This window comes from Protomyctophum bolini (genome assembly GCF_963924005.1).
Source record: "Protomyctophum bolini genome assembly, chromosome: 5".
In the NCBI taxonomy this organism is placed as follows: domain Eukaryota; kingdom Metazoa; phylum Chordata; class Actinopteri; order Myctophiformes; family Myctophidae; genus Protomyctophum; species Protomyctophum bolini.
This window is the reverse complement of record NC_137866.1, coordinates 6,642,777-6,665,435: the sequence shown is the minus strand read 5'-3', so window position 1 is coordinate 6,665,435 and position 22,659 is coordinate 6,642,777. Positions and strand designations below refer to the sequence as shown.

The 22,659-nt window shown below is 44.1% G+C and overlaps 1 protein-coding gene across 1 annotated transcript in view; it reads left to right on the top strand.

Moving 5' to 3' along the window:
- LOC308315793 (filamin-A-like) overlaps window positions 1-22,659 on the top strand; it is a 48,971-nt gene that overhangs the window by 9,453 nt on the left and 16,859 nt on the right. Inside the window, 20 exon segments of the mRNA XM_080763945.1 lie at window positions 222-335; window positions 799-942; window positions 2,167-2,290; window positions 2,394-2,554; window positions 3,740-3,830; window positions 4,336-4,505; window positions 5,606-5,723; window positions 5,826-5,938; window positions 7,247-7,396; window positions 8,231-8,549; window positions 11,202-11,375; window positions 11,964-12,126; window positions 12,793-12,953; window positions 14,210-14,377; window positions 16,336-16,459; window positions 17,124-17,280; window positions 18,014-18,203; window positions 19,376-19,399; window positions 20,884-21,131; window positions 21,545-21,619. Coding sequence (XP_080620071.1) covers window positions 222-335; window positions 799-942; window positions 2,167-2,290; window positions 2,394-2,554; window positions 3,740-3,830; window positions 4,336-4,505; window positions 5,606-5,723; window positions 5,826-5,938; window positions 7,247-7,396; window positions 8,231-8,549; window positions 11,202-11,375; window positions 11,964-12,126; window positions 12,793-12,953; window positions 14,210-14,377; window positions 16,336-16,459; window positions 17,124-17,280; window positions 18,014-18,203; window positions 19,376-19,399; window positions 20,884-21,131; window positions 21,545-21,619 — 2,988 coding nt within the window.

The window sequence follows — 22,659 nt, the reverse complement described above, 5'->3', positions numbered from 1 at the left end:
TCCCAGTCGTTGTAAAATACCCGGTAACCTCAGACCTCTCGTGGCTTATTGCTTTAATTGTCAATGTTTGTGTAGGACAAAGTGTGTGTGTGTGCGCACACAACGAAAAGCTGGATATAGGAGGGCGCTAGTGCCCCTCAAAAAGAAATCACACGTGTGGAGTTGGGTTCAATAACACTGTTGTGTTTCTGATGAGCTGTATGTTGATGTGTTGCTTCCAGGTTAAGGCCCACGGCCCAGGCCTGCAGAGCAGCGGTCTGGCGGTTGGAAAACCAACAGAGTTCACCGTTGATGCCAAGCAGGGAGGCAAAGCCCCTCTGAAGATTCTGGCTCAGGTGAGTGTGTGTGTGTGTGTATGCATGCATCATATACATTCCGTGTAAAGATTTACCCTAAATGGTAAGGGTGGTGTAAAAACCTGGTAGGGTCCTTTTGTGCGGTTAACCATTTTGGGGCGGGAACCCCTTTTGGTGTTTTTAAACATTATGTTATAATTTAGCTATTGGAAAATAGCAGACCTACAAGCTCATAGCTTGTAGGTCTGCTATTTTAGAAAAATCGTAAAAACGTGGCGCAAATCTTTGAATATATATATATATATATATATATATATATATATATATTTATTCTTTCAAAGTGAATGTTTTTAACTGGGTTAAACGATAATCACCAAGGAGTTCCTGGTGTACTATCCTCTCATCTTTCCATTTTTCCACCAAGTATCCACCAACGGCTTCTGTTGATAATTCTAAACCCCCCCCCCCCCCCCCCTCACAACCCCCGCTGTGTACCTTACAGGATGGTGAGGGAACGCCAGTCGATGTCCAGGTGAAGGACAACGGGAACGGCACGTACACGTGTACCTACACCCCACGCAAACCCCTCAAGCACACCGTCATGGTCTCCTGGGGAGGAGTCAACATCCCCGACAGCCCTTTCAGGGTGAGAGACGCACGCACACTGACACACACACACACACACACACACACACACACACACACACACAAACACGTACACATACCATACATACTCCTCTCTCTCTCTCTCTGTCGCTCTAATTAATTAGCCTCATGTCACACAGCTGCGCATACACTGAGGCCCACGACCTCTGTCCTCCACAAGATCCGGACATGAGCCTATCCCGACCGTGCATAATTACAAATGCAGCCAAGAACTCTGGGCCTTCTGACATGGTGGTTCCTCCACCCGAACCCTTAATCCAGCCTTATAGTCACTATAGAATATAGAGGTATAGAGACCATATTCATGGTAATTTTGTACTTAGCCACTGTGAATATGGTCAATGACCTCACCTCTTTCAAGGACTCCCTCCAACGTGTGGCCGCCACCAGTAAACTATTTTCCTTCTCCTTCCATTAGCAGCATCCTTGAATGGTAGCCTCTGTGTTAAGTATGTCATAAATGAAGGAGAGAAACAAACGAGGACAATAAAGGTCTAGTTAGTATAATCTATTATATAGTGCCTAAGGGGTGTGGTCATTCATTCATTCAAGTTTAAAAAATCATATCCCTAGATTCCCTACATAAGTAAACATTATAAAACAACCGGTAGCGTGTGTCCCATTGTATTTATGTTGATAGATTGTACTGAGTTTGCATAAACTAATACACACAGACAAGCACGCGCGAGCACGCGCACACACACACACACACACCCCCACACACACACACACACACACACTGTGTGAGTTTGTGACGAACTTTGTAATCACGTGCTTGTTTAACTCATTTTCTTCCCCTTTTTTCTTTGTTGATGCTTTTAGGTTTTTAAACCTGTGTAGCATTTTGTTACTGTTCTATATACAGTATACAGCATAGCATAACGTTTTTCTTTGTTGATGCTTTTAGGTTTTTAAACCGGCGAAGCATTTTGTTACTGTTCTCTCTCTCTCTATATATATATTATATATATATATATATATATATATATATATATTATACAGCATAGTATAACGAAGGCTATACGCCGAAACGCATACGTTGTGCTGTCTGCTCTGCAGCATACTGTGCAAACGTCATCTGTAGTCCCCTGAGCAGGCTCTTAAAAGTGATGATAAAACTTAAACTATCCATACATTAATTGCTTGACCTCCTAATAAAGTTCCCGTCATACCCTGACCCTGCAGTCTGTTGTTTTCTGAACAGATGACCATCGGAGCAGGCTGCCATCCCAACAAGGTGAAGGTGTCCGGACCAGGGGTGGCCAAGACTGGCCTGAAGGCCTTCGCACCGACATACTTCACAGTCGACTGCGCTGAGGCTGGTCAAGGTATACTTATTTCTATATTCTCTGTATAAAGCAGTGTTGTAAACCATAAACAAACAAACAAACACGTAATGTTTCTCTCTAAATTCCAACCTTGCCTTTTTAGGCGACATCAGCATAGGGATTAAGTGTGCCCCCGGCGTGGTGGGCCCGGCCGAGGCAGACATCGAGTTTGACATCATCAGAAACGACAATGACACCTTCACGGTCAAATACACCCCCCCTGGCGCGGGCAGCTACACCATTATGGTCCTGTTCGCTGAAAAGGTATGTGTGTGTGTTTTATTTTTTTAAGTGTCTTTGATGAAGTATAATTCTTTCTATTGTCAATGCTGCCGTTTAAGGTCAGTGTCCACAGAAATCATAATTAATTTTTATTGAAGGAAGAACAGACGCAAACAAAAACTCAACTAACAAGACAATACGGGAAAGAAAAAAGAAAAGAAAAAGGACAAAAAGTAAAAGAAAAAAGGCTGCATTTTTCATATTACAATAAACATTCAATGAAATCCTATTGCAATATCGCTAGGCTGAGAGAAGAGATTCCACTTTTCCCATTTTTTTTTATAGAATTTATCCTCTTGTAGTCTCAGTTAGTTTTTCCATAGAATACAGTTCCTCAATAATGTCCATCTTATTGATCTTTCGTTGGTGGGTCCTGTTGGTACCAGCGTCGTGATGCTAAGATGCTAAGAGGATCTTGATTAAATAACACAGAAATCATGTTTGGAGTCGTAGAGTGCTTTGGATATCATGCCCAGAGCGCTGCAGTGTTTCAGTGTCTCTCCAACCCTCTGCATAGGAAAGTGACATTGATGAGCAGCGCTTGTCTCACATCTGATCGTATCAATGTATTTTTGAGGGCGCTGCACGAGATGTATGATTCAGAATCTTTTGCATACATAAAGAATTTGAAATCACTTAATTAACCCCTCGGCTACTTTTGCAACATAAAATGTCAAACCTTCTAAAAAGCATCTTAAAGCTGCCATAAGCAATAATATGTCAACATTTTCATTATTTATTTTTTGGTATTCAGACTAATTAGTAAAACGCTTCCATTTTCCTAGAAGCTTTGTCATTGGTTGATTTGTCTGTCTACTTCCTGATTGGCTAGTCATTTCTGCAGGTTTTTTTTTTAAATTTATTTTTAGGACCAATGACAAAGCTTCTAGGAACATCTTGTGAATGCAGATTGTGGCCCCCAAATCACAGACTACTTTTTTAATTTTTTGGGGGAACGTTTTACTCATAGCTGGCAGTACATTTAAAAACACTGTGTACAACGTTACTAGCACAGTATATAATTATGCTCCTAGCATGTCTTTACCCTAGAAATACAGGGCATAAAGGACATGGCAGCACATAAAAGGCTTTCTGTGGACACACAGCCCCTTAGTGTATGCGTGTGCGCGTGCATGTGTGTTGAAAATATGTGCTTCTTGTACCCAGGCCATTCCAATGACTCCGATCAGGATTAAGGTGGATCCTGCACATGATGCCAGCAAAGTGAAGGCAGAGGGACCAGGACTCAGCCGCAATGGTAAGATGAACAACACACACACCTTCTGTGGCTGGCCGACATTTTTACACCAAGTACTACAACTATAATGACTATTAAGATATAGTTTTTGTCGTGCCGTATAGTCTATGGCAAAAGCCCATTTTACATGGCACTCTCACCAGAGTTAAACCAACACTTTGGGATGTTGCCGTGTATGAGAAATGAATACTGCAACAACATTTTTTTTAATTTAATTTAACCCATTCTGAACGGGAACCCATTTTGGTGTTCGCATCATGTTATGCTTTAGCTATTGAAAAATAGCAGATCTACAAGCTCGTAGCGCGCCACTCGGTGGCGCGCTACGAGCTTGTAGGTCTGCTATTTTTTTGAAAAATCGAAGAACGACTGACATTTTTAGAATCTGATCTCAGGTCAGAATGCGTTCATCAGACCAGTGTGTGTGTGTGTCCAGTGGAAACCTCGTATGAATCTGATCTCAGGTCAGAATGGGTTAACCACTCTTCGTTTGTGTCTCTGCCAGGTGTTGAGCTCAACAAGCCCACTCATTTCACCGTCAACACAAAGGGAGCCGGCATGGCCAAGTTGGACTGCAACTTCAGCGGGCCCATCAAGGCAGAGGCCATCAAGGACTTTGAAATAATCAACAACCACGACAACACACACACTGTCAAGTACACGCCTGTTCAGCAGGTGAGACAACACACACACACTGTCAAGTACACGCCTGTTCAGCAGGTGAGACAACACACACACCGTCAAGTACACGCCTGTTCAGCAGGTGAGACAACACACACACACACTGTCAAGTACACGCCTGTTCAGCAGGTGAGACAACACACACACACTGTCAAGTACACGCCTGTTCAGCAGGTGAGACGGGTACACACTAGGGGTGGAATGATTGCATTTTAACAAGCGATACGATGCACGGTTGAGGTTGACGGTACGATACATGGACTAGCCAAGAAGAGGTTCCATATCTGGTCTGTGTCCTGGACAATAAACTGACCGGTGAAGGCATGGCAACAAGGGCGATCAAAAAAAAAGTAAATCAAAGGACAGGATTATTCTTTGTTAACCAGAGGGCTCTCAGGACATTAGCTGGAGCTCTTATTCAGCCCATATTTGACTATGGCCCTGGTATGTCAATCAATCTTTATTTATATAGCACATTTTTCAGGCAGCGAGTGCAGTTCAAAGTGCTTTACAGTAAGAGCAAAAAATAATAATATATATACATACATATATATACATACATATATATATATATACATATATATATATATATACATAAACATACATACGTACATATAACACAAAGAGCAAAAATAAAGCAGGAAAGCATCAACTATATAGTAATAAAAACAATAATAAAAAGGAGAGACTAATCACAGGAAAAGGACATGTAATGATCTAGGAGGTAAAAGCGATGCTAAAAAGGTGTGTTTTAAGATTTCGTTTAAAAATGTCCACAGATTCAGAGAACCGTACAGCACACTATGTGTGCACACTATGTGTGCTGTTGGCCTGTCGCGTGCCCCCCCCCCCCCCCCACTGTAGTGCGTGCATGTGCACATCTTGTTACCGGGGCGGACCAGGGTTTTTTCCAAAATCACTGAATGCTCCTTTAATGACGTTACGCTCATTCAGTCATTGGTTCCTAACTATCAGTCATTTTGCGAGCGATAATGCTCGCACGCATGGACTTTAATTTATTTTCCATCGACCTCTTCATCATGCATAACGTTTCCTAACACAGAGCTGTAACTCTTCCCCCAATCCCACCCCAGGGTCCTCTGGGACTGGCTGTGACCTACGGCGGAGACAACATTCCCAAGAGCCCCTTCAACGTAGCCGTGGCGCCCTCACTGGACCTCAACAAGATAAGCGTCTCTGGCCTAGGAGACAGTACGTCGTCCACTGCCCTTTCTTTCACCCGTTTTTATATAGTAAATTGTGTTGCAATTCGTGTCTCATTATATATTCCATTCTTTCTCTGGCTCTCTGTAGAGATGACTGTAGGCAGGGACCAGGATGTGACCGTGAAGGCAAAGGGAGCTGGAGGTCAGGGCAAGGTCGCCGCCAAGGTGACTGGGCCGTCAGGAAAACCAGTGGCCAGCAAGGTATTACACGTTATCCGACACATTGTCTGTCCCGTAACCCATTTTGAATGATTCTACAAAAGGTCTCCTAAGTCCTGACAGTTTTCTGAAAAACCCATGTTTCTATGTGTCAGTGGTGCTCAATATTTAATATCAAGGACCCCCAGAATCATATGCATTTGGCCGCCGACCCCCATCTGAAAATATGTCGTTCCAGGGACTCTCCCAGAAGCAAAGATTTGAGTTAAAAACCCGTTCTGTAACGATATATATATTCAAAGATTTCAGGCACATTTTCATGATTTTTTCAAAAATAGCAGCTCTACAACCTCATAGCGCGGCACCGCTTGAGCAGCGCTATGAGCTTGTAGATCTGCTATTTTTTCCAATAGCTAAAGCATAACATAATGCTTGAAACACCCAAAGGGATTCCCGCCACAGAATAGGTTAAGAAGCGCTTAATGTGAATAATTGTTCCATGTCCAATTAGGTTTTGTGTGGTGGTCTTTTGTATAATGTCATATTTTATTTTGACAGTATGAATCCAATTGTCATTCCCACTATAGGCCATGGCACTTGAACATTTTCATGACGTTTCATTCGGGAATAACTGGGGAAATTATTCTCTGTATAAGCCAGGAAAGGGAGCCCATGCAGTACCTCAAGACCTTTCCTAACGGAGCCTCTGATTGTATATCTAACCCATATACCGTTACAGTTACAGTGTGAATCTAAACTGTAGCTAAATGGCTGACTGCGAGGTCCAGCTGGAAGATTCATGCCTGCAGTAACTTTGATCCAACCCTGAAATTGTTTGAAAACGACCTGTAGTACTAAATAGTACAGTAGAATCAATATGGCTGTGGTAACTGGTTTAATGATGTGGATTTTTTTTTCTTTTTGAATAGATAATAATAATAATAATAAAACTTTATTTGTATAGCACCTTTCATGACATGAAATGCAGCTCAAAGTGCTTTACAGAGCAATGGAGGAAAAAAAAAAAGAAAAGCAAGGCAACGACATTAAAAAAACAAGCAGTAATGCAATACAGTGAGGACATGAATAACAAAAAAATAAAAGATCAATTAACCCATTCTGAACGGGAACCCATTTTGGTGTTGGCATCATGTTATGCTTTATCTATTGAAAAATATCAGATCTACAAGCTCATAGCGCGCCACCGAGTGGCGCGCTACGAGCTTGTAGGTCTGCTATTTTTCAGCCAGAATTTTCGGTCAGAATGGGTTAAAAGCAATGTTGTAGAAGTGGGTCTTGAGCTGTGAGCTTGAGATGAAACTCTCCTCCCCGTGTGTGTCCTGCTTGTAGGTGGAGCCGGGTCTGAACCCAGAGACCAGTCACGTGAAGTTCATCCCCAGAGATTTGGGGCCATACCAGGTCGAGCTGACCTACGACGGCGCGCCCCTTCCTGGATCTCCGTTCAGGCCCACAGCCTATCCTGCCACGGATCCGTCCAAGGTCAGCTGGGCTCTGCATATTATTGGCTATTATAGCGGCTGCTAGCGGAAACACACCAGTAAGACGCGCAAACGCGGGAAGCGAACGCAGCTCGTACATATTTGGGTTTTTTTAAGATTTTTTTTTTTTTTAAGTTACGTTTTTTTTAAGTTCAGTTTTATGTGGACCTGGCCCCTTTTGTGCCCATATATGGAGCTGAGTGATTGATGCAACACACTCCATATTTGGACGTATAGCTGCTTTGGGGACTCCTTATATGGTTATGCGGGACAGACACACAGACAGACATGATCTGCTAGGTCTCATAGTAAGTGCTCAGTGCGTTCGCAATAATACATGCATATTATATAATGGGTTTCCATCTCACTGGGTGCTAATTAACCCATTTTAGGCCTGACGTCAACATTAAAAAAAATGTCTTCTAAATCATGACCGTTTTGTGAAAAACCTCATGTTTCTATATCAGTGGTTCTCAATATTTCATGTCAAGGACGCCCAGAATTATATGCATTTGGCCGGCCGACCCCCCCCCCCCATCTGAAAATATGTTGTTCCAGGGTCTCCCCATGCAGAAGCAAAGATCTGAGTTAAAAACGTTATATTCAAAGCGCCACCATTTTCACAATTTTTCAAAAATAGCAGATCTACAAGCTCGTAGCGCGGCACCGAGTGCCGCGCTACGAGCTTGTAGATCTGCTATTTTTCCAACAGATACAAGCATAACATAACGCTTGAAACACCCAACAGGGGGTTCCCGTCCCAGAATGGGTCAAGTCCTCGGCTCATTATCTATAGCTTCTCTAATTGATCGTTATATATCTCTTCTACTTTCAGGTGCGTTGCTCGGGCCCAGGCCTGGAGCGTTGCAAGGTCGGCGAGACGGGGGAGTTCGTCGTGGACTGCACCAACGCCGGCCCGGCCGAGCTGACCATCGAGATCATCTCGGACAGCGGGACGGAGGCGGAGGTCCACATCCAGGACAACGGCGACGGGACGTACACCATCACGTACATCCCGCTCTACCCGGGCTCCTACACGCTCACCATCCGCTACGGGGGCCAGGACGTGCCCAACTTCCCCGCTCGCCTGGAGGTGGAGCCCGCCGTCGATGCCAGCGGAGTGCACGTGTTTGGGCCCGGGGTCGAAGGCAAAGGTAGGAGGAGGACGGATGGGTTCCGTTGGTGTGCCCCGTTCAAAACGTTGGAACATTTTCTTTTTTTTTTAATACTGTTTTTATTAGGCATTTTTGTTCGACAATTTCAGATTAGACAATGATAAGTAATTCAGTTAAATAAAAATGAAAAAAATAACAGGCAATGTAAATGTTCCACATACAGTATAATAAAAAGACATAAGTGTGATAATCACGAAAAAACAAAAAACAGTTAAACAATGACAAGTGTGAACAGACAAACAAAACAGACAACAGGACAGACACTCTTGCTCTCAAGCTTCTAACATGTTGTGAATTAAGTAAATTAGACACTTTTCTTTTTAAATAATAAAAAATAAAATAAAGAAAAAACACTCAGTTCCTTTTCCTTCAGTTCCTTTTCTTTCTTTCCAACTTCCTATTGTGCTATCTATTGTGTAGGAGGGGTTAGCGTGCACCTATTAAAATATTCAATGAAGGGTTGCCATGTCTGGTAGAACCTATCTTCACTCCCTCTCAATTCAAACTTAATCTTTTCCAATTGTAAGTAATGCATAACATCTTTCATCAGTGAAGTGTGAGTTGGAACCTGTGCTTGTTTCCAATTCAACAGTATCAGTCTGCGAGCCAGTAGAGTCACATATTTTACCATGTTATATTGGAAAGTAGACAGTTTGACCCCGGGCCCTGTGACTCCCATAATTGCTGTCAGTGGATCCGGGTCAAAAGGTCTTTCAACAATGTCTGACAGTGATTTAAATATACTTTGCCAATATGATCTTAGTTTTGTGCAATGCCAGAACATATGAGCTAGAGTGGCCGGCGATTGGCCACATCTGTCGCAGGCTGGATTCACATTTGGATACATTCTGTTGAGTTTTTCCTTTGACAAATGTAATCTGTGTAATATTTTAAACTGTATAAGACCGTGCCTGGCGCATACTGAAGAAGAGTGCACAAACTTTTGAGATGTAGACCATTGCTCGTCAGTGATAGATATTCCTAAGTCGTTTTCCCAAGCAGTTTTTAAATACTCCAAGGAGGCATTATTATCCAAACATGAGAGAGAGTTATAAATAATAGAAACACCTCCTTTGAGCAGAGGGTTAGGTAGAAATATAGATTCCATTGATGAGTTGGGAGGTATGTTTGGAAATGAATCAGTGTGTTGTGTTAAAAAATGTCGTATCTGTAGAAATCTAAAGAAATGTGATTGGGGTAAATTGAATTTGCGTCGTATTTGTTCAAAGGTCGGAAATAACCCATCAATATAAAGATCTTTGAAGGAGTGAATACCATTTCTATGCCATACTTTAAATAATGAGTCAGAGAGGGACGGTAAAAAAGCATGGTTAGCGACCAGTGGTGCGCGCACAGAGCCCGGGTGCCAACCGAAATGCCTTCGTATTGAGAGCCAAATTTTGAGAGAATGCGAGACTATGGAATTCTTTGGCAACTTAGTATATCTTGAGGCCACTGGGGAAAAGATTAAAGCTGACAACGATGTTGGGGGACAACATTGACCTTCAATAAATGCCCATGTAGGCAATTGATCTTGGAGCCAAAATGAGAGTGCACGTAAATTACACGCCCAGTAATAGAGTTTGAAGTTAGGTAATGCCATTCCGCCATCTGATTTAGGCCTCTGCAAAAAAATCCTTCTTTATTCGAGGGTGTTTCTTATCCCAAATGAACTTGGAGATAATTTTATCCAGATTCTTAAAGAAAGTGTTGTTAACAAAAATTGGAATACATTGGAATAGAAACAGATATTTAGGGAGGACATTCATTTTAATTATATTAATTCGGCCGGCAAGTGAGATAGGAAGGTTCGACCATTTCGTTAAGTCTTGTTCAGTACGTTCAAAAAGTTTTGTATGGTTTTGCTTGAGCAAGTCAAAACGTTGGAACATTTTCAACTTTATTGTCCTTGCGTTACTTTAAAGTTTAAACTTATTGGACCTTTTGCCTAGGCACTTATTAAAGGAGAGTTCCTCACAACCCGTTTTTATTTTGTTTTACTGAATTTACGGAATTCGCCTTTAACCCATTTTGGGCGGTAACCCCTTTTATTTTTTTTATTTTTTTATTTTACGGAAATCGCCTTTTAAGGTCTGATGCCATTACTTTGCTTGTTGTGTTTGTGACCTATAATCTGATGCTTATGCATTTCTTCTGACTAAGTTACTCTCAATAGGCGTACCTAAAAGTTTACACTCCAATTAAATATGTTATCGTAGGGTAGGTACCCTCACAAAAAACATGCAGTAATCCCCCTGGCCAGCCTGATGGAGGGGAAAGGAACTGGTTGGAATAACGTGTTCCTTTCCACGCGCTACGTCCAACCAGGGAAACTCCCCCCTGTCAGGTGTAAAGGAGCAACTTGGACACTCAGGCATGAAGGAAGCATGAGTTCAAGTCCGTTGTTGCTCTCCCCTTGTCCCCCATATATGGGGACTAGGTTGGCGGAGGGTGTGTAGAGAGCCCAGGATCACATTAGATGATTGACACGGTTGTGTGAGAAATTGGGTTACAAAATCGTGGGATAAAAAATATATTTAAGAAAGAAAAAAAAGAAAAAAGTTATCGTGTACCTGTACCTATTTCTTACAATCACGCTCTTTGCATTCTCCGTCCCGTGTCGAACAACAGGCGTGTTCCGCGAGGCCACCACGGACTTCACCGTGGACGCCCGGGCGCTCACGCAGACCGGCGGCGACCACATCAAGACCCTGATCAGCAACCCCTCGGGCAGCAGCACGGACGCCCTGGTCACCGACCGCGGGGACGGAACCTACAGCGTGGAGTACACTCCGTACGAGGAGGGTGAGTTCATTTAGTTTAGTTTGGAAGTTATGGTATTTTGTAGTGCGGTTTGGAAGCTTTACACCGCTCCAGGTGGTTCAGTCAAGAACAACAAAGCACTTGGGTTGAGGGTTTTACTGAAGAACGTAGAGTTGTACAGAAAGCATGCGTGTGTGTGTGGCTAACAAGGAGTCGCACACGCTGCTGTGGTCTGTACAGAATGAGCAGAAAACTAGGCTTGACAAACTCTAAAAGTGTGCTGTGCTGATTTGATTGATTGATTGAATTTGAAATATTTATTAACAGTTTGTAGAATTACAATACATTTCAAGCACAAACTCAATACAAAGACAAAGTTAACTGAGTGGACGACCCAATTAAGCATTACACTTGTTTACAACAGGGTCCACATTGTTCAATTCATCAAAACATTTAGAGACATACAAATAGACACTTCTATGTAGTTCCTCAGCTCAGTACTTGAGCATATTTGGAGCTGGCCTTTTCCACATATGGAGTCTGTGGTTATTTCTCTCTGCGTTGTCCCCCACGATGTGAATCATCCCGTCCATCCCTGTGGTGTTTGTGCTTGTGTTGCTGATGTTTCAGGACCACACAGCGTAGAGGTGTGCTACGACGGCTCTCCGGTGCCCAACAGCCCGTTCCGCGTGGGCGTGACTGAGGGGTGCGACCCCGGGCGTGTGCGCGTGCACGGTCCCGGCCTGAAAGGAGGCATCACCAACAAAGCCAACAAGTTCACAGTGGAAACCCGGTATTTGATACTTTAACATTATGAATGTCTTCACAGCTCAAACAATGTTCACAATTGCTCACAAATGTTTTTTTTTTTTGCTCAGAAATGTTTTTTTTCTTTTTACTTCCCTAAACACTATTAAAAATGTATTGTCAAAATGACGTAGGCACTAGAAATGTAACCGGCAAGGTATTTATGTGTTTTTTACAATGAATTAATGAATGCAATTCCTGACAACTTGTTGGTTGCGTTCCAGAATATCCGAGGATACCCTGCAGCTTTAATTCTTTGAGCGGTACACTAATCTGTACTGACGCTGTAATGACATCCGAGTGTCTCCACTTGGACTGTCTTATTCAGCTAGAGACTATTAAAATGACTTTAACCCATTCTGAACGGGAACCCGTTTTGGTGTTAGCATTACATTATGCTTTAGCTATTTAAAAATAGCAGATCTACAAGCTCGTAGCGCGCCACCGAGTGGCGCGCTACGAGCTTGTAGGTCTGCTATTTTTGAAAAATCGAAGAGCGACTGACATAGAAGACAATTTTAGAATCTGATCTCGGGTCAGAATGGGTTAATGGCCATCCGTGAGTTGTTTGTGTATCATTATTTTTGGAGTCTTTATTTATTTATATATTTATTTATTTATCACCCCCACCCCCTCTTTTCCGTCTCTCCAGCGGAGCGGGTACGGGTGGTCTCGGCTTGGCGGTGGAGGGTCCGTCCGAGGCCAAGATGTCGTGCCATGACAACAAGGACGGCAGCTGCAGTGTGGAGTATGTCCCCTATGAGGCCGGCACATACAACCTCAACATCACCTACGGGGGACAGCCCATCACCGGTACGGAACACACACACAACCTCATACAGCACATACAACCTCAACATCACCTATGGGGGACAGCCCATCACCGGTACGGAACACACACACAACCTCATACAGCACATACAACCTCAACATCACCTATGGGGGACAGCCCATCACCGGTACGGAACACATACAACACATACAACCTCAACATCACCTATGGGGGACAGCCCATCACCGGTACGGAACACACACACAACCTCATACAGCACATACAACCTCAACATCACCTATGGGGGACAGCCCATCACCGGTACGGAACACATACAACCTCAACATCACCTATGGGGGACAGCCCATCACCGGTACGGAACACACAATAATACTGATACAACCTCAACATCACCTATGGGGGACAGCCCATCACCGGTACGGAACACACACAACCTCAACATCACCTATGGGGGACAGCCCATCACCGGTACGGAACACACAATAATACTGATACAACCTCAACATCACCTACGGGGGACAGCCCATCACCGGTACGGAACACAAAATAATACTGACGTTTTGTGTCTTTCTCATGCTCTGAAATTGTAAATGATTGGGATGAGGACAAACCCCATGTCTATGGGACAAATACATATAGAAGGTGTTTTTCTTTTTTGCTGTATTTTGTGATAATTCAAGTAATATGGCAGCAGTAGGACGTGGTGGTTCCAGATGCTGGAGACCAAACGGTCAAGTAAAATGTAGACTTTTGTGAGGTCATTTTTTTTTGTGGCTTTCACTTTTTTATTTATTTATTTATTTTTTATGGAGGGACAGACAGTGGGCTGACAGGAAATTGGGAGAGAGATGGGGGGTGGGGGAAGACATGCAGTAAAGGCCGTCGGGATCGGGAGTCGAACCCGCGGCACCAGCCAAGGTGTTGTACTGTTTGTATGTACAATAATGTTGTGACATGTATCTGTGTTGTGAGCCCCTCGAAAACGAGATGGTACGTACATCTCAAGGGGTCTTTTTTCCTAATAAAGAAACTTTAATCATCAAGGTGCCTGGACCGCTGAGCTATACGGCCCCAGGCCTTGTGAGGTCATTTTAAAGGTGTTTTGTGCTTTTGTCAGATGGTATACATTTGAAAGTTGCAACAAAAAAAAAAACAATGGAAGAGGGTTACTCTTCTTTTCTATCATCCCACCCTATAGTCTCAAACTCCCAAACCCTGTTTCCTCTCCTCCTCCTCCTCCTCCTCCTCATCCCGTTCGTTCCTTCTGTATTTATAGGAAGTCCATTCTCGGTGCCGGTCAGTGACACCGTGGACTGCACAAAGGTGAAGTGCCAAGGAGCTGGACTGGGCACCAACGTCAGAGCCAACATTCCTCAGGAGTTCACAGTGGACGCCTCCAAGGCTGGAGTGGCCCCACTGCAGGTCCGCGTTCAGGGCCCCAAAGGTAAGTGTGTGTGTGTGTGTGTGTGTAATTTTTCATGTTTTGGGATCACCTAAATCTTAACCCATTCTGACCTGAGATCAGATTCTAAAAATGTCTTCTACATCCTGACCGTTTTCATTCTGACCTGAGATCAGATTCTAAAAATGTCAGTCGCTCTTCGATTAAAAAGAAATGGCAGACCTACAAGCTCGTAGCGCGCCACTCGGTGGCGCGCTATGAGCTTGTAGATCTGCTATTATTCAATAGCTAAAGCACGACATGATGCTAAAATGAACATTTAATATTGTTTAGTATTTATTTTTGTATTTATTTATTCTTCACAGTATAAAAACAATACAGTGAACATATAAATATAAGAAAGGGTAAAGTGCTAGGCTGAGGAAGGAAGCCCCAAGGCCTCTACCTCATGTAAATCACAATGAAACATTGTACAAGAAATGTAGAATATCCAGAAAACATGATTGCAGTATATAAAACGACTAGATGATTAGAATGCTTGGTTATCTACATGATTAGAGAAAAGAAGAGATGATACAAAATGAAGTGCGTCCTAAACTTAGAATTTGATGAGATTGCTGTAGGTGTTCCATTTTTGGATCTACAGTATCTTACTGTGTTTTGTGTGTGTGTGTGTGTGTGTGTGTGTGGAATACTGGAGAACTCGGGTCGCCGACTCTTCTTCATCTTTGCCGAGATTTCTTCCCCTTTCGCCGACTCTTCGTCACTTTCCGGTCCGAGTTCTGTCTGAGAACTCGGACGGAAAGTGACGAAGAGTCGCCGAAACGGGAAGAAATCTCGGCACTGGAGCGCGCATCTAGCTACTGCATGATGATCATGCACGCTGATCAGACAGCAGATCAATAAAAGCATGCAAAAGCATTCAGCTTTCACAAGTGTGCCCATATAGAGAAGGAAAATAATTAACTCCAGGCTGCATGAACAGCGCTCTGGCTCGGTTTTCTGCCCCCTCAATATCCCAAAGTTCTCTGTTGTACTTCTGGCTAGTTGGCTACAAGGGTAGCTTTGCGGACTTGCGGTAGTCGAAATGTAAGCGAGTGACAGCGAGACGAGATGAACACATGTCGACCGTATAAATGCAGAGACCTACTTGGCATTATTAATTCCATTATTGGCCATTTGGCCTGGACGGAGAACGTTTACAGCCGCTGCCGCTTCCTCCTCCGTCTCCCCACACTGGGCACTGGCACGGCTTACGGCTATCAAGTTAGCCATGTGCTATCGATGTTTGAGGGATTTCTCGTCAGCGAAAAGTCAACAAACAGAACACGGTGACATGCTTGCTGATCTTAACCTGACGCTGCCAGATCCAAAAAGCTTGCTACACAAATTTGTTAGCGTCAGGTTATGCTGATCTTCCTTAATAATACTTTAAAAAAAAGGCTTAGCCCATGCGTCCAGTGGCTTTATAGGTAGCTCAGATCTGGACTGGATTTATTTATGTTTTGGACTAGAACTGGCGGACCTCTGTACTGTAGACGCGCATATGCATGCATCATGCAGATGCGATGCATTGTTTATTGATGATTAAGCCTACAACAATTTATTTATATTGTTAAATGTTGCTTTTTTGTTTGTCTTTTAAAAAAGGAGCATAAATAAATGTATACCATTCGTCTACCAACTTTAATTATTAGCCTAGAAAAAAAATCAACCACTATCCGTTAATGACCCGGTTAATCCTGTCGGCTAACCGGTTGGGAAACTATCCGTTACTGACATCCCTAGTTAGCACAGTAGCTAACATTCAGAAACTTGCAGCTGCAGCTGCTGAAAGTGCCCCGAAACATGGAGAATATTCGGCAGAATCTTAAGAAGATTCGCCGCGCGACGACTCTTCTTCAGATTCTGCCGAATATTCTCCACGGTTTGCCGACTTGTCTTGAGAAGTCGGCAAAAAGGGTAAATCCGCCGAGTGTTCTTGTTACCTGTGTGTGTAGGGGTTGTGGAGCCTGTAGAAGTGGCAGACAACGGAGACCAGACTCACACAGTCAGCTATGTTCCCACCAGAGAAGGACCCTATTCCATCAACGTACTGTATGCCGATGAGGAGATCCCACGCAGGTACTGTAAAAAATGCACACTGTCTTTCTCCCTTTTGACATGAAAAAAAAGAAAATCGATTCACTCAAATATCACGATTATTGCGAACGCAGTGATTGCGAACGCAGTGAGCACTTACTATGAGACCTAGCAGATCATGTCTGTCTGTGTGTGTGTCTGTCTGTCTGTGTGTGTCTGTCCCGCTTTTGTGCCCATATATGGAGCTGAGTGATTACGTCACCATGACTCAGCCATAACCATATAAGGAGTCCCCAAAGCAGCTATACGTCCAAAACCCAAATATGTACGAGCTGCGTTCGCTTCCCGCGTTTGCGCGTCTTACTGGTTATATACTAGCCCTTACCCGTTGTGAGATATTGACCCCATTCACCCCCATGAATTTGGCCGTCGACCCCCATCTGAAAATATGTTGTTCCAGGGACCCCCCCCCAGAAGCAAAGATTTGAGTTAAAAACGTTCGCTCTGAAAGAATATATATTCAAAGATTTGAGGCACATTTACACTAAAATAGCAGCGCGGCACTCGGTGCCGCACTATGAGCTTGCAGATCTGCTATTTTCCAATAGCTAAAGTTTAAAGTAATGCTTAACACACCAAAAGGGGTTCCCGCCCCCAAAATGGGGACAACACTGAAATCTCTTAACACACACTGCCTCCCCATCAGTCCTTACAAGGTAAAGGTCCTGCCTACGCACGACGCCAGCAAGGTGCGGGCCAGTGGCCCCGGGCTCAACACCACCGGTGTGCCCGCTTCTCTACCGGTGGAGTTCACCATCGATGCCAAAGACGCTGGCGAAGGACTGCTGGCCGTGCAGATCACGGTGAGCGTGTGCTCAATGCACGGACACTCACGCAAACATGCACCACCACCCACAGAATCGAGAAAGAGCTATCAATCTGTCAATCCTTTCCGTGTCCGGGTGAGCTTCCCCGTGTTGAGTCAAATTAAGCCGCAGGCTCCATGACTAGTAAATCCACTATAGTTGACCTTGTTGGTACTAGTTGACTAGTTGATAAGAAAAACATATATTTCTTTCCCCCCGATTTTGTAGTCCTCAAGATCAGGTAGATTATAGTTATAGTCACCAGTGTACACAGTTTTTTTAAATGTACAAATATTTTTTATTTATTTTTTACATAATAGGTAGTTAACCCATTTTGACCTGAGATCAGATAGATGTCTTCTGCATCCTGACAGTTTTCTGAAAAAGCTGTTTCTATGTCAGTCGATTTTTCAAAAATAGCAGACCTACAAGCTCGTAGCGCGCCACTCGGTGGCGCGCTATGAGCTTGTAGATCTGCTATTTTTCAATAGCTAAAGCATGGCATAATGCTAACACCAAAATGGGTTAAGCAACTAGTCGACTAGTTACACTAGTAAACTAGTCGACTAGTAAAAATGACTAGGAGTCCTACTATGCGATGCAAGAGTGCAGACTAGGCTGATGGCCCAACAATGACGCGTTTGACTGCTCGACAACATAACGACACATCGTTCCCCGGCCCGGACGGTCTCGTTTTGTCTCCTTCTTTGAAAATTCTCCCAAAACTCAGGACCCAGAGGGAAAGCCCAAGAAGGCCAACATCCGCGACAACCACGACGGCACCTACCTCGTGTCCTACGTGCCGGACATGACCGGCCGCTACACCATCCTCATCAAGTACGGCGGAGACGAGATCCCATATTCGCCCTATCGCATCCGAGCCCTGCCCACCGGAGACGCCAGCAAGTGCACCGTCACAGGTATGTGACCGGACGCACGCCATGGAACCGTAGACAGGAGTTTAACCTTGAATTCAGTTATGTTATATTATGCATATTATTGTACCCCCCCGACACTGAATTGTTTTTGCAGATTAATCTGATTTCATCACAATCTGTCCATTCTACCATGTGACCGTTTTGATAAGCATTTTATTGTATGCAGTACAATTAATTTATTAACCACTTTTACAAAGTGGCATCCATGTTTTGAGACTGTGTGATTATAGACAAACATTATCAAGAGATAATGTTTGATAATGAGTTTTAGAGATGGGTCTATATAGTAACTTATTTTTGCCAATCCCCATTTCTTTCTGAAATTACGCCTCTGGTTATTTCCTAAAAAGTAATGGTAAATTGTAAAGTAGTAAAGTGACTATTGTGCTATAAGTGCAGCTGGTGTGAATAAATTCACACCAGCTGCACAATTCCAGAGCCTCAGAATTGCTTACCTGCAATGTGTAGGTCATTTTACCACTTGGCAATATATTAATATCAGTCAATATGTCTTAAGCCCCTCTGCAATCAATAACTGAAGAGCTGTTTAAAAAGGGCCTTTCTGTGTGGAGTTTGCATGTTCTCCCTATATCCCCTAGTAAGTAACCTCACAAAAACCATGCAGTAATCCTGGTCTCTATACTGCCTCCCCCTGATGGAGGGGAATGGAACTGGTTGGAATAACGTGTTCATTCCACGCATGTCCAACTGGGGAATAGTCTCCCCCCCCCCCCCCCCCCTGTGGGGTGAAAAGAAGCAGCTTGGACTCCTCATGTATATAAGGAAGCATGAGGTCAGCCCTTTGCTCTTCCCCCAGGTTAGCAGATTGAGCGTAGCACCCAGGATTACATTAGATAATTGACACTGGTCGAAAGAAATGGGTTGCAAAATCGTGGGATAAAATCGTGGGAGTACCTGTTCTAAAAGTCTGATATTCTGAGAGATCACACTGCACACATTACACTGTGACACGGGCTTCCCACCCCTTGGACTGCTTCACACCCTCCATCACTTTTTGTTGTTTTGTTGTGTTTTCTTCATCTCTCTGTTTTTGGAGCACAGTTATTGCCTCTCACACCCCCCACCTGACTTGTCTTTTTTTTTATTTTGTCACTTCTTCGCTCCCCCCCTGCTTCTCACCGTTCCTTTCTCAGTCTCAATCGGCGGTCACGGCCTGGGTAAGCTTCATGAAAACCAGTTTGTACTGTTGTACGGAGGAAACTACTCTGCTCTCTCTCTCTCTATCGCATGTAGGACAGCGGTGCCACATTTCAGTGGGATCCCTTTCTGTCTTTCTGCCCCGTGTCTCTTTCTCTCTCCTTCTTTCTCTGATCTACCCTTCACAAGTAAGACGTGCAAACGCGGGAAGCGAACGCAGCTCGTACATTTTTTTGGTATTTTTTAAGATTTTTTTTTTAAGCTACGTTTTTTTTTAAAGATTTTTTAGTATGTGTGCGTGCGTGTGGTTTAAAAAAAAGTTTTCTTTAAGTTTTTATTTTAGTTTTTTTGAAGTTAAGTTTGTGTGTTTTTTTGTGTGATACAGCTGTGCCCTCTGGTGGCGGGCGGGTGGTGTTACAGCGTGACACACACACACACACACAGACATGTTCTGCTAGGTCTCATAGTTGGTGCTCACTGGTTCGCAATCACTGCGTTCGCAATGATCTCCCTCCCTCCTTTTCTAATGTGACGCTTTTCCGTTTCGCTATTTCTCCCTTCTTGGACAGACTAATGAACTAACTAATGAGTAGTTGTCGGCATGGTGGAATGGCGTTCTGGCTAATGAGCTAAAAGTACTGTTCTAGATTTCAACTGACTGACGATGATGATAATAATGTGCAATCCGTTTGGAAAATAACATAGTAGCTAGTAATAACAACATGGTCATGACTGGATGTCATTTACACTCAAACCCGGTGCTGTGGAATGTGCATGGTGGAGCTGGAGAGAACGTGCGTGTGGATGCTTGTTTGAGGTCTCTTCATATACTGTAAAAAGTGTTAATTTAACTATTGAGTGTATGAGTGTACAAAAGCAAATAAACGGACCTGTAGAGGTCAATTAGTTGGTACACTATCAGAGTTATAGAGCGTCTCAGTCCCCCCCCCCCCCCCCCCCCCCCTCTCCCCCGTTCATTTTCCTCATAAGACTTTTCAGAAAGTATTTATTTAAAGACGTTTACACCGCGGACAAAGCCAACTCTTGTCGTGACAAAATCATGACAATAAACACAATGTTTCGAGGGCAAACAAAGAATTGGAAAGTAGAAAAAAACGGCAGGTTAAAACACTTTTTTTCCCTTATTATATTTGTTTGGTCCGAAATGTTGCGTTTCTTGTCATGATAATTTGTCACGACTCGAGTTGGCTTCGTACGACGCTTATAAGGTCTTTAAAACAAATACGTTTTGAAATGTCTATGGGGGGGGAAAAATGCATGGGGATTCATTTCCTGGGCCCTGGCCCTGTCGTCATGAAAGGGGGGCGGAACTGCGACGCTCTATACTGTCGGTGGATAAATTAACAGACTTTTCCTGTACATTTTACTTTATTCGTATGACCGTGTGGTCTTGCAACTCTGCATGCTTTTCAACGCACATCAGTCCCAATTGGGCATCCCCCTCTAAAACGCTCACTCACATCCCCCCCCTCCTCCGTTCTAGGCGCCGGGGTCGGGCCCACCATCCAGATCGGCGAGCAGACGGTCATCACGGTGGACGCCAAGGCCGCCGGCAAGGGCAAGGTGACGTGCAGCGTGTGCACGCCCGAGGGCGCGGAGCTGGACGTGGACGTGGTGGAGAACGAGGACGGGACCTTCGACATCTTCTACACGGCGCCGCAGCCCGGCGAGTATGTCATCTGCGTCCGCTTTGGAGGCGAGCACATCCCCAACAGTCCCTTCCAGGTCACGGTGAGTCTGTTTTTTGGCTTTACTTTTAAAGTGCTTCATTTGAACCAGTGTTTCTGCTTAGTGCCTGCACTGTGTGTGTGTGTGTGTGTGTGTGTGTGTGAGTGAGTGTGAGAGAGAGTGTGAGAGAGAGAGAGACTAAATAATAATTAATAATCCTCGGCATCATTCCTCTCCGCAGATGCTCCCCGATAAGGTCTTGGGGAGTCGGCAGACACAATGTCAATGACACTAACTGTATTGTTCTATTCCCCTCCATTCATATACCCCCCTCCCCTTGCCCCCCCCCCCCCCCCCGTCATCACCACCTACACCTGCCTTCACCTGCCCATACCCCGCCCCCGACCTCCTTTCCCCGTTCATATTCAACCATTACCTCTCCCTCCTGCCTCTCCCTTGTCCCCTCCATTCCTTAGGCACTGGAAGGAGCGCCGACAGACCAGCTCTTGCAGCAGAGCCAAATGCCCCAGTACTACGCTCAACAACCCTGGGTACCAAATAAATGACCCCCCTAAACTCATCCTCTCATTTTCTCTCAGCTGCTGCTGTTCAATTGTTGTCTGATATCTGGTGGTGCTCTTGTCTTGTCTTGGCTGTCTCTCCCGTCGGTGTCTCTGTCTCTGTGTCACATAATATTCATCTCCCCCAGAAGCCATGTTTGTTGTGTCCCCCATCAGTGTTGCTTTCTAAGTTTCTGGTCTTTCTGTGGCTACAGTGACTCATTGCAGGTTTTCATATTTTTAGATCCCCCCCCCCCCCCCCCACCCCCCCTTCCACCCAACTGTACTGAGGACTCCTTAGCTCCAGCACTGTGTGTAGTAGGGCTGAAAAATTATAACTGTAGTTACGGTACCGTACTGATGGAACTTGGAAAACTTGTCTCAATCAGTGTGTGTCACGACTCACAAGTGCAGATTGCTAAATTTGAATTAAGTGAAAACGGGTTTGTCGAAATACTAGTCTAATTTGTAGAACGGGCACTTAAAAAAAAAAAAAATAAGCTGTTTAAAACTAATTTTGCAAAACTAAAATTGCAAACGGAAGCCCTTTGCAATTTTCTAATTGCAGGTATTTTTGTCAACTCATGGCGTCCTACCGTACAGGGGGAAGGAAGCAAGTGATGGTCGGCCATTTTGAGAATCTGAGGGCAACGTGTGCTACTCCACACCACATTTAGCAAAATGGCTCTCCTGATCTTGTCTCCCGTCTCCCCGTCTACCTTCCCCTGACAACCATGTCTCTCTCTGTGTGTGTCCTCCTCATACCATTACTCCATCTCACAGCTTGTGTCGGTGTCTTCATCCCCTGGTCATGATCGCCACCTCCTTTGGTCATGATCACACAACCATCATCGGTCATCTCATTTCATGGTTGTCTAATTTTGTTGAACTTTGTTCGGTTGTTTGGAGGCCTTTTACTCTCTCTCTCTCTCTCTCTCTCTCTCTCTCTCTCTCTCTCTCTCTCTCTCTCTCTCTCTCTCTTATCGACGATGCATTTGTTTGTCTGCTCTGTATCCCCAGTTATACTCTGT